Source organism: Canis lupus, chromosome 11, assembly GCF_011100685.1.
Source record: "Canis lupus familiaris isolate Mischka breed German Shepherd chromosome 11, alternate assembly UU_Cfam_GSD_1.0, whole genome shotgun sequence".
NCBI classification, from domain to species: Eukaryota; Metazoa; Chordata; class Mammalia; order Carnivora; family Canidae; genus Canis; species Canis lupus.
Window position 1 is genome coordinate 21,019,914 of NC_049232.1, and position 18,629 is coordinate 21,038,542.

The window sequence follows — 18,629 nt, forward strand, 5'->3', positions numbered from 1 at the left end:
TTTGGCAATATTTACCAATTCTTTATCACCTGACCCAGCAATCTAGCTTCAGGAACTTAAACTCAGATATGCCTTCATATGTATGAAATCACATACGTACAACACTACTTACTACAGAATTGTCTGTAAAAACGAAAGATCAGAAACACTCCAAGTGTTCATCAAGAGAGGACTGGCCAAATACGTTTTAATTACATCCATACAATGGATAGTATATGGACATCATTTTCAAAAGGAAAACAGAGGGGCACCTGGGCGACTCAGTCCGTTAAGCATCTGCCATGGGCTCAGGTCATGATCTCAGGGTTCTGGGGTCAAGCCCCACATGAGGCCCCCTGCTTAGCAGGGAGTCTGCTTCTTTCTCTGTCCCTCTCCCCACTCATGCTTGCTGTCATGCATGCACCTGCACGCTTGCTCTCTGAAATAAATAGAATCTTTTAAAAAGAATAAAAGGACAATAGAAAAAACAAGAACGAGGAGGCTTTCTCTCTGTACTGATATGCAAAGATTGCCACAATCCACAGTCAAAAAAGCAACACAAATTGGGGGAAAAAAACAGTCTTTTCAAAATGGTGCTGTGACAACTGAATATCCACATGAGCAATAATGAAATTGGTCCTCTACCTCAACCACATTAAGAAAAAAAAAAGAAAAAGAAAAAGAAAAACTCAGAATGGATCAAAGATCTAAATGTAAAAGGTACAAGTATAAAACTCTTAGAATAAAACAAAAGCATAAATCTTCATGACCTTGGATGAAACAATGGTTTCTTAGATACAACACCAAGCGCACAAGCAACAAAACTAAATACAGATAAATCGGACATGATCAAAATTTAAACATTTTGTGTTTCAAAGAAAACAATCAAAAAAGTGAAAAAGACAACCCGTAAATGCAGAAAAAAGTGTGTAAATCATATACTTGCTAAGGGACTTCCATTAGAATATATAAAGAAGTATTAACAACTCAGTAACAGAAAGACAACCCAATTAAAAACAGGCAATGGATCTGAACAGACATTTCTCTAAAGAAGGTATTCAAATGGCTAACAAGCATGGGAAAAAGATGTTCAACATCATTAGCCACCACAGAAATGGAAATCAAACCCACAAATATGACTTGACACCCACTAAAATGGCTAACTAGAAGAGGAAGAGTAACAAGCACTGACAAGTATGTGGAGAAACTGGAAACCTCATTCACTAGTGACAAGAATGTAAAATGGTATAACTGCTATGGAAAACAGTCTGGCAGTTCCTCAGATGCTTAAGTATACAGTTACCAAAGGATCCAGCAATTACATTCAGTAGGGTGTACTCACTAGAACCGAAAACATATTCACACAAAAACTTGTAAAAGTCTAAGTCCATAACAGTCTTATTCATAACAGACAAAAAGATGAAACTATCCAAATGTTCAACTGATGGAATCAATAAAATGCATTATATCCACACAATGGACTGCTATTCAGCAATAACAAAAAAAATTAAGTACTAACACATGCTACAACATGGATGAGCCATGAAAAATGATTCTAAATGAAAGAAGCTAGTCATCAAAGACCACATATTATTCCTTTATATTATGTATCCAAAATAGGCAAATCTATAGAGAAAAAAGTAAGCTAGTAGTTCCCTGGGACTGGGTTAGGAGCGATATCCAAGGAGCACCGTGTTTTTTTCTAGGGTAAGAAAAATGTTCCAAAATTGATTGTGGTGATAGATGTACAATTCTATGAATATATCAAAAATCACTGAATAGTACATTTTAAGTGAGTAAATTGTATGGAATGTGAATTATATTTCAATAAAACTGTTTTTATTTATTTTTTTAAATATTTATTTATTCATGAGACACAGAGAGAGAGAGAGAGAGGCAGAGGCACAGGCAGAGCGGAGAAGCAGGCTCCCTGCAGAAGCTCAATGTTGGACTTGATCCCAGAACTCCAGGAACACGCCCTGAGCCAAATGCAGACACTCAACCTCTGAGTCACCCAGGTGTCCCAATAAAGTTATTTCTTAAATAAAGAAATGAAGTCCATCAATGAATCTTGAGAACATTGTATTAAATGGAACAAGACACAGAAGATCACATTTTATATGATTCCATTTATGTGAAATATCTAGAATAGCCAAATCCATCGGGACAGAAATTAAGTTCTGATTACCAGGAGGTGGGGAGAAGCAGGAATGGGGAGTGACTCCTAATGGACATAGGACCTCTTCTGGGGGTAAGGACAATGTTCCAGAATTAGATAATGATGGCTGTATCATTTTGTGAATATATTAAGAGCTGCTATATTGTATACTGTAAAAGGGTGAATATTATTAGCCTCTGTGGATTACATCTCTATTTTAAAAAACAATATAAATCAGCTAAGTTTGTAAGTAAACATAATGTATTTTGTAATTTTGTAATTCTCTAATATTTATTACGCATGTAATTTCACATTTCCCTTTTCTGAAATGCAGGATAAAAGTAGTCTTTCCTGCCAATCTATTACCCCAAAGAGTACAAACTAAAATTTCTCAATCAGAAATTTTAGTTTTTCCTTTAGGTAAAAGAAAGATTGAAAACTGCTAGTGTTTTTTACTACATTCATGATTGGTCTTAGTATCTTTAACACCTTAAAAATTTCTGACTTAAAATAAATTCTGGAGTACTCTTGGCCTTCAAACCAGGAAATGAAAACATGCATTCACATAAAAAAATCTGTGTGCAAATGTTCATAGATGCTTTATTCATAATAGCCAAAAACTATAAACTGCCTAGATGTCCTTCAACAGGTGAACGGTTAAACTTTACACGTATACATCATGCAATGCCACTCAGCAATAAAAAGTAATGAACTCTCAATACATGCAACAACTTGGATAAATCTCAGGAGGGTTATGCCAAATGAAAAAGGCCAATCCCAAAGGTTACATACTGTATAGTTCTAATTACATAACATTTTTGAGAACAAATAAAACAAAATTTGAGAATTGTAAAGCAAATTAGAGATTGTCAGGAGTCAGGGATGGCTACAGAGGAATGTAGTCAGGACAGAGGTGGATATGGTCATAAAAGGGCAACAGGAGGCATCTCTGTGATTCAACTGTTTAGTACCTTGATGTAGTAGCGGATATATTAACCTAAACACAAAGAGTACAAGAAAAACCAGGGCACTGTGAGTAAAATCTGTAGATTGTATCAACAACAGTATCATGATCATGATACTCTACTACAGCTCCGTAAAGTGTTAACCACTGGGCAAAGCTGCGTAAAAGGTACATCTATGTAAAGGGTAATCTCTCCATATTCTTTCATACAGTCACATGTGACTCTACACTTACCTGGATAAGAATTTTAATTTAAAAAAAAAAGTGCAGATCATTGTACATGTATACCTACTTATGGAGTAGAAGTAAAATTATATTTGTTAATATATACATAGAGGAACAGTGAGGGATACTGAAAATGGTTATCTTAGGGTGGGGAGAAGTGGGGCACAGGATTAGGAACAACTTTTCAATGCATTAATTTTCATACTATTTTATATTTTGAATCATGATCATATACTACACAAGGTCAAAAGATAAGTAAAATATTAAAAATAACTTTTGTAGAAAAAGAATCTTAATATAGTAACAGTCTACTACTTTGGAAAATACTTCAATTTCAGTTATCCTTACCTCTAACCTCTGTGTCTGATCCTTGCCCAAAAGGTCACGGACTTCCTCATTATATATTTCCAAATATGACACTCGAACCAAAAATCTATAAATAAAACATCATTTTAAAAAGCAGAGAAATATTTATGAGAGCTATTTTCAAATGTGTTTACAAGTTTTATACATATATGCCTTCCTTGTGCTTGTACTTCTCAATATTAGAAAATAATTCTTTTTTTTTTTTTTTTTTTTTTTTTTTTTTTTTTTTTTTTAGAAAATAATTCTTTTTTACCTTGTATCACCCTCTGCTTTAGCAATGTGACCAAATATGTGAGCAAATGAATTTGGAATAATTCCTCTAAGTTCAGGAACTGCTCGAACACCTTCCATGGTAAAAGTTTTGCCTGTTCCAGTTTGTCCATATGCAAAAATAGTCCCTGAAAATTAAGAGAATCAGTTACTTTTTAGAGTCTAATGCTACAGAACAATAGCTCTTAAAAGTTATTTCTTTGACACTGTGATGTGATTTCTTCCCTGGATTTAATATTTATTCAAGTACAAATTTCACTTTTATTATCGACAATGACAATACATACTCTTTGCCATATGAGCCAAGCGCTGTTATAGTTCTAGAGTCAATGAGATATTGACCATTAATTAAAAGCATCCCGCAAGCCCTAAATGCAAAATTTTACACTATGGCTAATTATAAGAAATTGACTGTAATGCATATGTTAATTACTGAATGTGGACATTAAATTAGAGAAGGTAGTATAATTGCAGCAAGGAAAAAAAAATTGCAGCAAGGAAATAATACAGGTTCTAGAACGGAAAGACCTCAGTGTGAATCCACACATCTGCTACTTTTCAGTCACCTGAGCTTAGACAAGAATCGACCCAGAGATTGTCTCCTCAGTGGTAAAATGAGGACAAGAATAACTACCCGACATAAACAGTAAGAACAAATAAAACAATTTACCCCACTTGATCAGCATGATGCCTAGTCATGTACAAGTAAACGGCAGGGTTTTTTCTTCTTAATCCTGAAATAAGTTCCTTTTAAAAATATGTATTTTTTTAAAGATTTTATTTATTTATTTATTCATGAGAGACACAGAGAGAGAGAGAGAGAGGCAGAGACATAGGCAGAGGGAGAAGTGGGCTCCATGCAGGGAGCCCAAAATGGGACTCGATCCCAGCACTCAGAGCTCTAAAGGTAGACACTCAACCACTGAGCCACCCAGGCATCCTAAAAATATGTATTTTTTAAGTAAAAGTTGTAAGAAATGGAGGAGTTTGAAAATGTGACAATTATTACTGGTAATTGTAGATACAACTTAAACTTTCCAAATACCTAAATTCATTCAACAACTACGTAGCACACACCTGAGTATGGCATTATGCTAGGCACTGGGGACAGAGTGACAAATAAGACCAACATAATCCTTAATATTCTGGTATGCATAACCTTGAAGAGGAGATACTGATCAAATACTTGTTTTTTAAGATTTTATTTATTTATTCATGAGAGACACACAGAGAGAGGGAGAGACATAGGCAGGCTCCCCACAGGGAGCCTGATGTGGGACTCAATCCCGGGACCCTGGGATCATGGCCTGAGCCGAAGGCAGACACTCAACCACTGAGCCACCCAGGCGCCCCGATACTGATCAAATACTTATAAGCAAGATGAATGTTGGAAATGAGAAATGGAGTTCTAGCTGAGAGTAAAGGGATGTAGTCCAGGCAGAAGAAATAATATAAGAGGAAAGTGGAGGGAGGTCAGGAAAGGTAAGGTTTAAGATAAAATCTGAAATATGAGTAAGAGTTACACAGCAACAGAGGGGACAGCAAGAAGCAAGAAAGAGAAGAGAGGTTTTGAGGACTTGAAATGAGATCAGAATGGAAGAAACAGATGGAAAATGAAGGTGGATGGAAACAGAGAATAAAGATATCAGCAGGGGCCTCAATGCACACCGCCATGAAGGCCATGCTAAGATTTTAAGAACTTATCCTAAAAGCAAAGTGAAACCACAGAATATTTTTGCAGGTAGAAGTGACACCAGGATCACTAAGGCTACCCTGTATACAAGGAACTAGAAGAAAAGCAAGGGGAGATGTGAAGAGCTGGAGTAGTTAGCCACGTGAGAGCTAATGCTGACAACAGAAGGCAATATGAAAGGTGGAAGGATTTCAGAGACATGCAACCGTTAGAAGCAACAGCATCTGGGAAATAACTAACCAGGAGACCAGGGTAAAGGAGGAATCCAGGATGACTTTCAAATTTCTGGCCTGAACAAGGAGATGTATGGCTATGCCGTATACTGAGATGGTGACCACCACCATGGTTTGAAATGATGGTTTGAAAGGAAAGATAGTGAATTCAGCTGAGGGCCTACTGAGCTTTAAGTGCCCATGACACATTCAAATGCATGCGTTAAGCAGGTAGGTGAAGGAATGAGATGTATTTGGCCAGTAAAGCCCTGGGAGCAGGTACAATTTCTGCAGGAGACAGCACAGTGTGAGAATACAGCACAAACATTTTTTAACTACTTCCACTCCATGCAGGTAACCTCTTACATCACCATCACTTTCAAGACTTTCTGTGACAACCATCACAACACTTAATCACAACAGAAGCCATTTTTTACACATGGAATAAAAAAAAGTCTTATTTTTTCCTAATTCACTAAGTGTTTCAAACTGTGTCATTAAGAATGTAATGTACTAATCTTCAAAAGAGCTGAAAATATTATGAGTGCACAGACCACATGTGAGAGCTGACACATGGCTGTCATTTCCTGATCATATGCTATGAGCTAGGCCATGTACTTTACACACATCCTTACTGAATTTTCTCCCCAATCCTAAGAGTGTGGCACTATTTATACTCCCATGCTTTAGCTAAGGAAACAAAGGCTTACCTTGTTCAATGTCTTAGTAAGTGGTACAAACAACCTGTGAATACAGTCCATTTGGCTCTAGAGCCCTTATTTTTTAGAAGTATGTAATGGCCAAAATTTTTAAAATTAATTCCTAATGTAATTTCTATGAATTCATTAAATATATGAAGATTACTGACTTTAAAAGAATAGTAATCTATAATTATAGAGCCAAGAATCCCCTAGAATAAAAGAATCTCATCTCATTTTCAGAGATGAGATTCTATATTTCTAGTTTTTGTATGTCCAACTTAACAAATCTAATGCTAATATTTCCTTCAATATGGACATCTCTTAAAACTTTACTTTTTATTTTTTTTTAAACTTTACTTTTTAAAAACTAGAAATGACCTGAAATTTTATCCAACCTCCCCATTTTTTACTATATTTTAAAAATGGTAGAAGGTCTACCAAAAATCTGCATATAGATGTTTACAGCAGCGCATATTCTTAACTACCAAAACTTGGAAGCAACCAAGATATCCTTCAGGAGGTAAGTGAATTGATAAACTGTGGTACATCCAGACAACAGAATATAATCAGCACAAAAAAAGATACAAGCTATCAAGCCATGAAAATACATGGAGAACACTTCAGTGCATATTACTAAGTGAAAGAAGCTAAACTGAAAGGTTATAATATATATATACATACATGATTCTAACTATATGACATTCTAGAAAAGGTGAAACTATGTAAATGAGTGTTGGAAATGATGAACATTTATATACATTTATATACAACTGATGAATCATTAAATTCTACCTCTGAAACTAATAAAAAAAAAAACTGAAAGAATCAAACCATTTTCAAGTAACTGCAACTCGGGAAAAAGCTCAAGAATATTTATAGGAATTAAAAAAACAAAAACAAAAACAAAAAAAAACAAGAGCCAAGGTAACATTCACAGTATATGGAAACTAACCAAAATTTGCCAAGCTTGCAAAAAAGCATAAAGATACAATTCATAATGAAGAACTCCATCAATCAAACCAATTTAGAACTGATACAAATGTTAGAATTATCACACAAGGACATTAAATGAGTTATTAAAATACAGTTATTAAAACTGTATTCTACATGTTAAAAAGTTAAGTGGAAACTTTGGATGGAAGTCAGGAAGAACTTGGATGGAAGATACAACAAAGACCCAAATCAAACTTCTAGGGACGAAAACTACAATGTTTGAGATGAGAAATATAATAGATAAGATTAATGGTAGATTAGACACTGCAGAATAAAAGATCATTAAACTTGAACATATATCAACAGAAACATAAAAAAGGTAATACAGAGAAAAAAACCAAACAGCATCAATGAGCTGTAGAACAATTTCAAGCAGCCTAACATACACGTCATTGCAGTCCCCCAAGAAGGGAGTGGGGAAAGGAAAAACATTGAAAGAAAAAATGGCTAAAATTTTTTCAAATTTGATGGAAACTACAAACTCACGGATCCAAAAAAGCTTAAATGAACTGTAAGCACAGAAACAAAGAAAAATACACCAAGGCATATCATAATCAGAATGCTCAAAACCAGGGATGTAGAAGAAAATCTTAAAAACACCTGGAGAAAGACACTTATGTAAAGAAGAACCAAGATAAAGAAAAGAGAATTCCAGTAGAAGAAAAAGCAAATGAGAAGACAGTAGACAGTAGAAAGTACTACTTTCTTCAAGTAGTAAAAGAAGAAACTATCAACCTAAAATCCTATATCCAGTGAAAATTCTTTCAAAAACAATAGCAAAATAAATACCTTTTAGAATACAAAACCTGAAAGAATTCATCACCAGTCATTCTAAGAAACATTTAAGGAAGTTTTCCAATGCAGAAAGAATGATACTAGATGGAAATATGGATCTACATGAAGGAATAAAGAATACCAAAAATGGTTAACTATATAAGTACGAAAATATATGTTTTTACCTATTATTCAAATCTCTTTAAAAGATAACTGATGCGTTAAACAAAAATAACAATGATGTGGTTTGGAGTTTATAACGTGTTGAAGTAAATGTAGGACAACAAGAGCACAAAACTTGGAAGGAGACAAGTAGTTAAACCTTTTTTTAGGAATGCCTGGGTGGCTCAGCGGTTGAGCATCTGCCTTCAGCTCAGGGCATGATCCTGGGATCCAGGATGGAGTCCTCCAATGGGCTCCTTGCAGGGAGCCTGCTTCCCCCTCTGCCTGTGTCTCTGCCTCTGTCTCTCTCTCTTTAAAAAAAAAAAAAAAAAGGCAGAGACAGCAAGACTAGGTAAAACAAAACAAAACCACTACCAACTGTACAATGCTGTGCAGAAGGGAGCTAACAACAGATCTGGGGCTGCTATTCTTTGAGAGGCCTGCTTTCAAGTTTGGCCTTTGACTACCATCTGGGAATTTGGATTTGGGGAGGGTTCTTACCAATCCCTAACAGGTAAGAGTAGCTCATCATGCCAAAACTGTTTCTATAAACAAGGTGGTTTATGCTAAACCCCTGCTTTCCTTCTAAGAGTCTGGGACCTTGGCAAGTGGTAGGTTGAGGGTGCCCACATGAGCAGGTACCAACAAAAACCTGGGACACTGTACTGCCTACAGAGCTTCTCTGACAGATATGATTTCCCAAGTACTGTCACATTAAGTGGTAGAAGAATTAAGCACAACCTGTGTGCCCACTAGGAGTCTGAACTTGGTTTCCTCCACACTTTACCTCATGCACCTCTTCCATTTTCCCCGTGCTGTTTTTTGTTTTCTTCTTTTCTTTTTTCTTTTTTTCTTTTTTGTTGTAATAAACCAAAGCTGTAAGTACAATTATATCCTGAGTCCCCTGACTTCTCCTACCAACCTCTGAACTTGGGGTAATCTTAGTGATCTCCAGTATAACTAGGTACTAGAAATGCACCTGCATTACAAAAATACAAATATATTAAAAGTAAAAAGATGAACAATGATATACCATGTTAACATTACATCAAAAGAAAGTTAGAATATCTATCTAAATTCATATTGAAGTAGGTTTCAGAGTAAAGAACATTACTAAGGACAAAGAGTAATTTCACAAGGAAAATGAGGTTAATGCATGAAGAAGACTTGAAACTCCTAAGCATTTATGCACCTACTCACAGGGTTTCAAAATACATCAAATAAAAAGTGATAGAACTGAAAGGAAAAGGCAAATAGAAAAACATAGTAAGAGAACCGAATATCCCTCTCTCAGGAACCAATAGACCAACCAGAAAATAATTAAGTAGACAGAAAATTTGAATGACACTACCAAGTAAATTGATGTAAAGAATATTTATAGAATGCTCCATCCAACACAGTCTTTTCATGAATATACATACATTTAACAAAAAACTTCATTCTGGGTCATATAACAAGTCTCTAAATTCAAAAGATTCGAGTTTTACATACTATGTTCTCTGACTAAAATGGGATTAAACTAGACATCAGTAACAACAGAAAGATCCCTGGAAAATCTCAAATTATCTGAAAACTAACACATTTCTAAACAACCCAAGGATCAAAGAAAAAATCAAGAGGGAAGGGAGAAAGTACCCTGCACTGCATGAAAATGAAAACACAGTATGTCAAAATCTGTACAATGCCACTGAAGCAGTACTTAGGGAGTAATTCATAGCATTCAATCTCTATATTAGAAAGTTAGGGCAGACTGGGTGGCTCAGCGGTTTAGCGCCGCCTTCAGCTCAAGGTGTGATCCTGGGGACCCAGAATCAAGTCCCACATTGGGCTCCCTGCAGGGAGCCTGCTTCTCCCTCTGCCTGTGTCTCTGCCTCTCTCTCTCTGTGTTTCTCATGAATAAATAAATAAAATCTTAAAAAAAAAAAAGAAAGAAAGTTAGAAATGTCTCAAAACAATGACCTCAGCTTCCACCATAAGTAGAAAAAGAGGAATAAAGTAGGAGGAAAAAAATAAAGATCAAAGAAGAATATAAAGTGTAAAAAAAAATAAAGGAAAATTAATAAAACCAAGTCAATTCTTTGACAAGATCAACAAAATTGATAAACCTCCTACCAGACTAATCACAAGAAAAACAGATGAAACAAACTCCATCTATCATATACCATAAATCAATATCCAATTACATCACCACATTCTAACACAAGAATAATAGAGGATTGATATAAACAACTATCTGCCAATGAGTTCAACAACTTGGATGAAAGAGACAAATTCTATGAAAGATAAACTTTCAGAGCTCACTAAAAGAAAAATAAGTAACTCAAAAAGCTCTGTGTTATTGAAGACAGTGAATCTTAAGTTAAAAACCCACCCTTCTCACAAAAAAATGCTCCAGGCCTATCTGGCTTCACTGGTAAATTCTACCAAACATTTAGGGAAGCTGTAACACTAATTCTAGACAAATTTTTACACATGACTTAAAAAGAGGGAATACTTTCCAACTCATTCTCTGAAATTGGCATTATTATCCTGATACCAAAACCAGATAAAGACATTACAAGAAAACTCCTATATCCCTCCTGAACACAGACACACACACACGCACACACACACACACACACACACACACAAATTAAAATTTTAGCGTATCAAATCTAACAACATACAAAATGATAATATGCCATGACCAAGTGGCATGGCTGGTTTCAATTTAAAAATCAACATAACTGAACATAATAACAAACAAAAAGATGATTTCAATAGGTGCAGGAAAAAAATGCATTTGATAAGATCCAAAATCCATTCCTAAAAAAAAAAAAAAAAAAAAAAAAAAGAATAAGAAGGGAACTTTTTTTTTTAAGGGGAACTTAGGTAAAAATCTACAGATGACATCATACTTACTGGTAAAACAGTGAATGCTAAAATCAGGAACAAAACAAAAATGTTCACTCTCTCACTTGTTTTTTTGTTTTTTTTGTTTTTTTTTTAATTTATTTATTTACGATAGTCACACTCAGAGAGAGAGAGAGAGAGGCAGAGACACAGGCAGAGAGAGAAGCAGGCTCCATGCACCGGGAGCCTGACGTGGGATTCGATCCCGGGTCTCCAGGATCGCGCCCTGGGCCAAAGGCAGGTGCCAAACCGCTGCGCCACCCAGGGATCCCACTCTCATCACTTGTATTCAACACTGTACCTGAGATTCTAGCCAAGGCAATTCAGGTAACAAAAAGATGGGAAACAAAGAAACTGTACTATCTTTATTTGCAGATAAAATACTTGCATATAGAAAACACTCTTGCATATAGAAAATCCTAGGGAGCTTACCAATAAATGAGTAAAAGCCTACCAGAAATAATAAGCGAGTTTAACAAGGTTGCAGGGTACAAGGTCAATATATAAAAATCAATTGCAAAATACAATGCGCTATCATTTCATATCCACTATGGTGGCTGTAACCAAAAAGACAACAAGTTTTGGCAAAGATGTGAAGAAATTGGAAACCTCATACATTGCTGGTGGGAATGTAAAAATGGTGCAGCCAGCCACTATGGAAAACAATCTGGCAGTTACCCTTTTGACCCAGCAATTGCACTCGTAGATATTTACCTAAGCAAAGGGAATACACACATTTATACAAAAACATGTACAAGAATATTCATAGCAACACTTCTTAATAGTCAAAAAATGGCAACAACCCAAATGTTTATCAACAGATGAATGGATAAATAAAAGACAGCATATCCATAAGATGGACTATTAACTGATCATTAAAAAAATGCAGTCCTAATACATACTATAAGGTAGAAGAACAATGAAAACATGTACCAAGTAAAAGAAGAGATACACAAAAGACTATATGATTCTATTTATATGAAATGTCCAGAACAGGAAAACTCATACACATTAGAAAGTAAATACATAGGTACAAGTATAAGAGGAAGCAAAACTGGGAGTAACTGCTAATAGATACAGAGTTTCTTCTGGGGGTGATGGAAATGTTCTGGAAACAGGTAACAGTGATATTACACAACACTATGAATATACTGGGCAGCCCCGGTGGCTCAGCGGTTTAGCGCCGCCTTCAGCCCAGGGTGTGATCCTGGAGACCGGGGATCGAGTCCCACATCGGGCTCCCTGCATGGGCCCTGCTTCTCCCTCTGCCTATGTCTCTGCCTCTCTCTCATGAATAAATTAATAAAAATTTTTTTAAAAGTACTATGAATGTACTAAAGCCCCTGACTTGTATATAGTAAAATGGTTTAAAAAGTGAACTCTATGTTACCTGAATTTTATCTCAATTAAAAAAAAAAAACCCTAAAATAATCAATTGCATTTCTAGTATCAAAATGTACAATTCTAAGAATGAAATTATAAAAACAATTCTATATACAAAAGCATCAAAAATAGTAATACACTTATGTTAACTAGAATTTAAATTTAAAAAAGAAACAGGTAGGGCACTGAGGGGCTCAGTCGGTTAACTGTGTCTGCCTTTGGCTCAGGTCATGATCCTGTGGTCCTGGAATCAAGCCCGGCATCAAGCCCACATCAGTCTCCACTGCTCAGCAGAGACATCTGCTTCTTCCTCTCTTTCTGCCTCCCCCATTATGCATGCATACACATCCTCTCTCTCTCTCTCTCTCACTCATTCTATCTCTGTCAAATAAATAAAAATCTTAAAAGAAAAAAAAAGGAAACAGGTAAAAAAAACCCACTTAGGAATAAATTTATGAAAAGCAGCACAAGATCTGTACATCAAAAACTACAACAAAATACTAATGAGAGAAATTAAACAATAAATAAATAAATGGAGAGAAATACCATGTTCTGGATTAGAAGACTCAATATGGTCAGAATACAATTCAACACAATCCCTACCAAAATCCCAGTAGGTTTTCTTTTTTGTGGAAATTTACAAGGTAATTCTAAAATTTATATGAAAATACAAAGAATCCAGAAAAGCCAAACAATTTTGAAAAAGAAAAGTAAAGCTAGAGAACATATACTACCTAATTTCAAAACATAAACCCAGTAATAAAAACAGGACAGACCTGGAACAGAATAATCAATCCAGAAATAAACCCACACACTGTAATCTGTTGATTTTTTGGCAAAAGCACCAATAGGCTAAGGATAGTCTTAAATAATGGTGCTGCAACAACTGGGTATTCATAAGTAAGAGGGGGGGCGGGGGAGGAAAAGAACTTACACCCTTACCTCACACCACATGTAAAAATTAACTCAAAATGAATCATATACCTAAATGTAAGACCTACAATGTTTACAACTTCCAGATAAAAACATAAGGGAAAATTTTTTTGGTTTTGGGTTCAGCAAATACTTATTGGCTGTGTCAATGAAAACATGATAAAAGAAAAAAATGATAAACTGGACTTAATCAAAACTCAAAATCTTTTCTCTTCAAAAGACCATTAAAAAATGAAAATACAAGCCACATACTGGAAGAAAATATTTCCAAATCACTTACCCGATCAAAAGATTTGAATACAGAACATATAAAGAGCATGACTCAATAGTAACATAGCCAATGAAACTGAAAAGTACGTAAGATATTTTTTAAAAATACAAAAATATATAAGAATGGGATTAAAAAAATAAAAATAAAAGTACGGGATTAGATGTTCAACATTGTTTGTAATAGAGAAATACAAGTTAAAACAATGAGATACCACTACAGATCCTCTAGAACAGCTGTAGTTAAAAAGACTGACAATCTAAATGTTGGTGAAAAATGTAAAGAAACTAAAGGAACCCTCATAGCACACTGGCAGGGGGGCAGGGGGAATTAATAGTCACCACTTTGGAAAACAGTCTGACAATTTCTTCAAAAGATAAACATACATTAACCATATAACTCACCAACTCTACTTCTAGATATCTAGCCAAGAAAAACTTTAAAACTTATCTGCACAAAGGACATTCTATAAAACAATGTTCATAGCAGAACTATATACAATCACCAAAAAAGTGGGACAATCCAGATTTCCTTCGAAGATATAAAAGGTGGTATAGTATATTCAAACAATGCAATACAATTCAGCATTAAAAAGCAACAAAGTACTGATACATACAACAACATGGATGACCCTCAACAACATTATGCAACCGAAAGAAAATAGGTAAGAAAGATGAGATAGGGTGTAACTTGATTTATATGAAATTTCAAGCAAAGATAGAACTATAGACAAAAGCAGGTCAATGGATGCCTGGAGGTGGGACTGCAAAAGGACATTAAAAAAAAACTGGAAGGTCATCAAACTGGGTTGTGGTGGTTTCACAAGTGTATGTATTTACTACAACTCACCAAACTATGCAACTACAATAGATGAATTTATAGGGTATTAATACCTTGGTAAAGTTGTTTTAAAGAGTGAACAATATACTCACCATTGTAGCCTTCAAGAACAGAATCAATAATAGGTCTTGCAGTTAAGTTATAAACATCAAGTTGTTTACTCTCTGGTCCAAAAACAGTATCAAAAGTAAATGTCTTTGGAGGTTCATTGGAAGAATCAGTCTTATGTACAGTAATAGTTCCCCTCATCTCATCGACACTGACAGCCTGTTTATAGCACATTGATTTCTCTCTCTCGTTGAGGGGCCGGCACCTAACAACGACCTTCACATTATCACAGCTCTCAGGCTTCTCAGATTTATTGATCTAGTGGAGAAAATATTCACAAATAAGAAAAAAGCACATTTACTTTTACCTTCAGCAAATTAAATTTCAAATCTGAAAAAGGCTACTGTGCCATCCCAGTGCCTTGCATATTTTAAGCACTCCACAAATTTCTGTTAAATGCAATTAAAGATCTTACGGATATATAAAAAAAGTTAAAGATATGAAAAGGTAAATAGGTTTTTTTTTTACAACACAAATGATGGGAAATAAAACCTAATTTACATTTATAGTAAATAAATGCTGTTCAAGCAGAAAATTAATCAGTATATTACGGACTGTCCTCCTGCAATAAAAATCCCTGACTACTACTGAGTTTCCTGCATGACGGAAAACACATTTGAACATGGTTAACAACTTCAATCAAGACTAAAGTAGTAGGTCTTGTGTTCCCCTGAGACTTTTTATTTTTCTACAAGGCATCAGTAAAATTTTTTTTTTACCATGTAACTATATATAGTCTATCTTCTCCATAGAAGATAACATGAAACACAGAAAACAAAGTCCAACCGCAGAGAAATGTTTTAGTATCTCTCTAACCTTATGAACATTTGTATACGTAAAGTTTCAACTTCTGAATTCTGAATTTTGTGATTAAGAATCTATGCTAAAATATAACCCCAAACAAGGACACATGCACTACGATTTCACTTACATGTGGAATCTAAAAAACAAGAGATAAACAAAACAAAATTCTGCCTAGAACAGACTGGTGGTTGCCTGAGGGCAGTGGGGTACAGAGGTGGACAAAATGGGTGAGAGGGATCAAAATATACAAATTCCCAGTTATAAAATAATAACTAAATATAATAACTAATATAATAATAATAACTAATATAATAATAATAACTAATATAATATTAGTATAATATTAACTAATATTAGTATAATAATAACTAATAATAACTAATATAATAACTAAATATAATAATAAAATAAATCATGTATAAGTAATATATAGCACTTTGATTAAAGTCAACAGTACACCACTGCATATTTGAAAGTCACTAAAATAGTGTATATTGAAATCGCTCATCATAAGAAAAAAATTTTTTTGACTATATGGTGATGGATGGGGATTATTAGACTATGGGGATTATTTCACAAGATACACAAATATCAAATCATGTTGCACAGGTGAAATTATTGTGTTTATGTCAATCACACTTCAATTAAAAAAATACAATCCTGTTACTGAAGTTCAATAGTTTCGTTGAACAGTATCGATACAACACACTTCTCCCCATCTTTACTTCCACCACCTAAGTCTAGGTCACCGTTATCCCACCGTAAACTATAAACCTGCATCTAGTTAGGTTCTCCTATAGTCTCTTCTCTACAGGGCAGTTAGCTTCAACACAAATTTAATCATATTGGTCCCTTACTTAAAACTTCTCCATGGTTTTCCACAGGTCTCAGGATAAAAATCAGTCCTTAGGTTGGTTTGTAAGACCTGGCTCTGGCCCGTGTCTACTTGTCCAGTTTTATTTCACAAGTTACCCTGCTTGGCTTTCTTAGCCACAGCCACACTGGCTTTTTAAAAGCCTTTACTTGTAAACATGCTCTTTCTTACCACAGGCCTTTTCATGTGCTGTTCCTTCTGCCTAGAACATTCCTCACTCTCATCTTCACTTATTCTCAGATCTCAGCAAAACAGCCACTTCACTCAGGAAGACCCTAACTAGGTCAAATCCTGGTATAGGCCCTGAGAGCACCCTTCTCCCTCTGCCTTCTACAACTGTTTTTTTTTTTTTTTTTAAGATTTTTAAAAATTTATTTATTCAGGGATCCCTGGGTGGCACAGCGGTTTGGCACCTGCCTTTGGCCCAGGGCGCGATCCTGGAGACCCGGGATCGAATCCCACGTCGGGCTCCCGGTGCACGGAGCCTGCTTCTCCCTCTGCCTATGTCTCTGAGCCTCTCTCTCTCTCTCTCTCTCTCTGTGACTATCATGAATAAATAAATAAAATCTTTAAAAAAATTTTATTTATTCATTCATGAAAGACAGAGAGAGAGAGAGAGAGAGAGAGAGGGACACAGGCAGAGGGAGAAGCAGGCTCCATGCTGGGAGCCCGATGTGGGACTCAATCCCCAGTCTCCAGGATCATGCCCTGGGCCAAAAGCAGGTGCTAAACCGCTGAGCCACCCGGGATCCCCTACAACTGGTTTCAAATCAACTTTTGTTTGCTTCTTATTGTATTAATGTCTGTCCTTTCTGTCTTCACCAGAGGTTGCAAACTGGTAGTCAAGAAGCTGAATTCAGCTTCACATATATCTTCTGTTTAGCTCATAGCATTTAACAACATTTTTGAATTAGTTGCTAGAATTTAAAAATGGAGAAATTCCACAAAATGTCAGTTTCCAGATTCCCTCGGGGGGGGGGGGGGAGGGTGAGATGATCTGACATCTGCAGGCCAGCATTCCTATATGGGAACACTTTACCCTTCACCAGAATCTACTTTGTTTTATACCACCCATTCCCTTCCTTAATGGTAAGCATCTTGTTTGTCTCTATCAACATGCCTTTCACTTCTGCCCATTGAAGGCAAGTTTCTGTCTTCCCAAGTTCAAGAATCTGGCTGGCTTTGCTCAAAATTTTACCTCCAGGGCCCAACATGTGGCTGATGCCAAGCATCTGCTGAATGAACTGAAAAATAACTTGAAAGCAACGACACGGAACAAATACTGGGCATTTCACGCTAAATGTCAAGCACCGTCCTTCAAAGCCGCGGTGCGTTACTTTATCTCATCCTGGTACAATCCCATGAGGAACAGTTTAATTATGTGGGAACCAAAGACCCAGAAAGACGAAATAAGCGTCCCAGGCCTCAGAACCAGGAGGAAACCGACCCAAGCTCAGGTGTTCTCCGTGGCCCGACAGTGGACTTAGGACGCCCCCTATAAGGTACGGTAACACCCTGCGAAATCCTACAAGACAAACATACTACCCACCCCCCCTCACACACAAAGACACCTACGGGTTACATTCCGCACCGTAAGCTCAGGCACCACCACCGGAACGACAGCTGGAGTAGAAGCAAGCAGCCCCCGGCCCCGCGGCGCACCGACCCAGCAGGTGCCGCGGGCCCACCGGGCGCGGCGCATCCAGAGCCGACTCCGCGCGGCCGCTCCCCGTCGCCCGACTCCGCTAGCAGGGCTGGGAGCGAGAGCGCATCCCCCGGCGCGGCGCCTTTATGTCAGGCAGCGCAGGCCCTGCGGGATGCAGCACCCGCGAAGGCGCCGGGGCCCGCCCGGGGCCGCTCCCAGGACCCCGAGCCCACCCGCCAGGTTCCCCAGCCGCTCCCGCCCGCCGAGCCCGACCCTCCCCGCCCAGCCCGGCCGCCGGCCCGATCCGCGCCTCCATGGCAACGGCCGCGCCCCCGAGCCAGGCCGCCGGGATGAGGAACCCCAGCGGTTGAGCCGCTCTCCTCAC

General features: G+C 36.8%; 1 protein-coding gene across 3 annotated transcripts in view; it reads right to left on the minus strand.

Moving 5' to 3' along the window:
- Positions 1-18,629, minus strand: part of KIF3A (kinesin family member 3A) — a 55,683-nt gene that overhangs the window by 36,896 nt on the left and 158 nt on the right. For all 3 annotated transcript variants that reach the window (XM_038552133.1, XM_038552132.1, XM_038552131.1), the window contains exons 2-4: positions 14,906-15,179; positions 3,946-4,090; positions 3,675-3,759 (exon numbers count right to left, since the gene is read on the minus strand). In XM_038552133.1, coding sequence (XP_038408061.1) covers positions 3,675-3,759; positions 3,946-4,090; positions 14,906-15,179 — 504 coding nt within the window. The remainder of the gene's footprint in view (positions 1-3,674; positions 3,760-3,945; positions 4,091-14,905; positions 15,180-18,629) is intronic.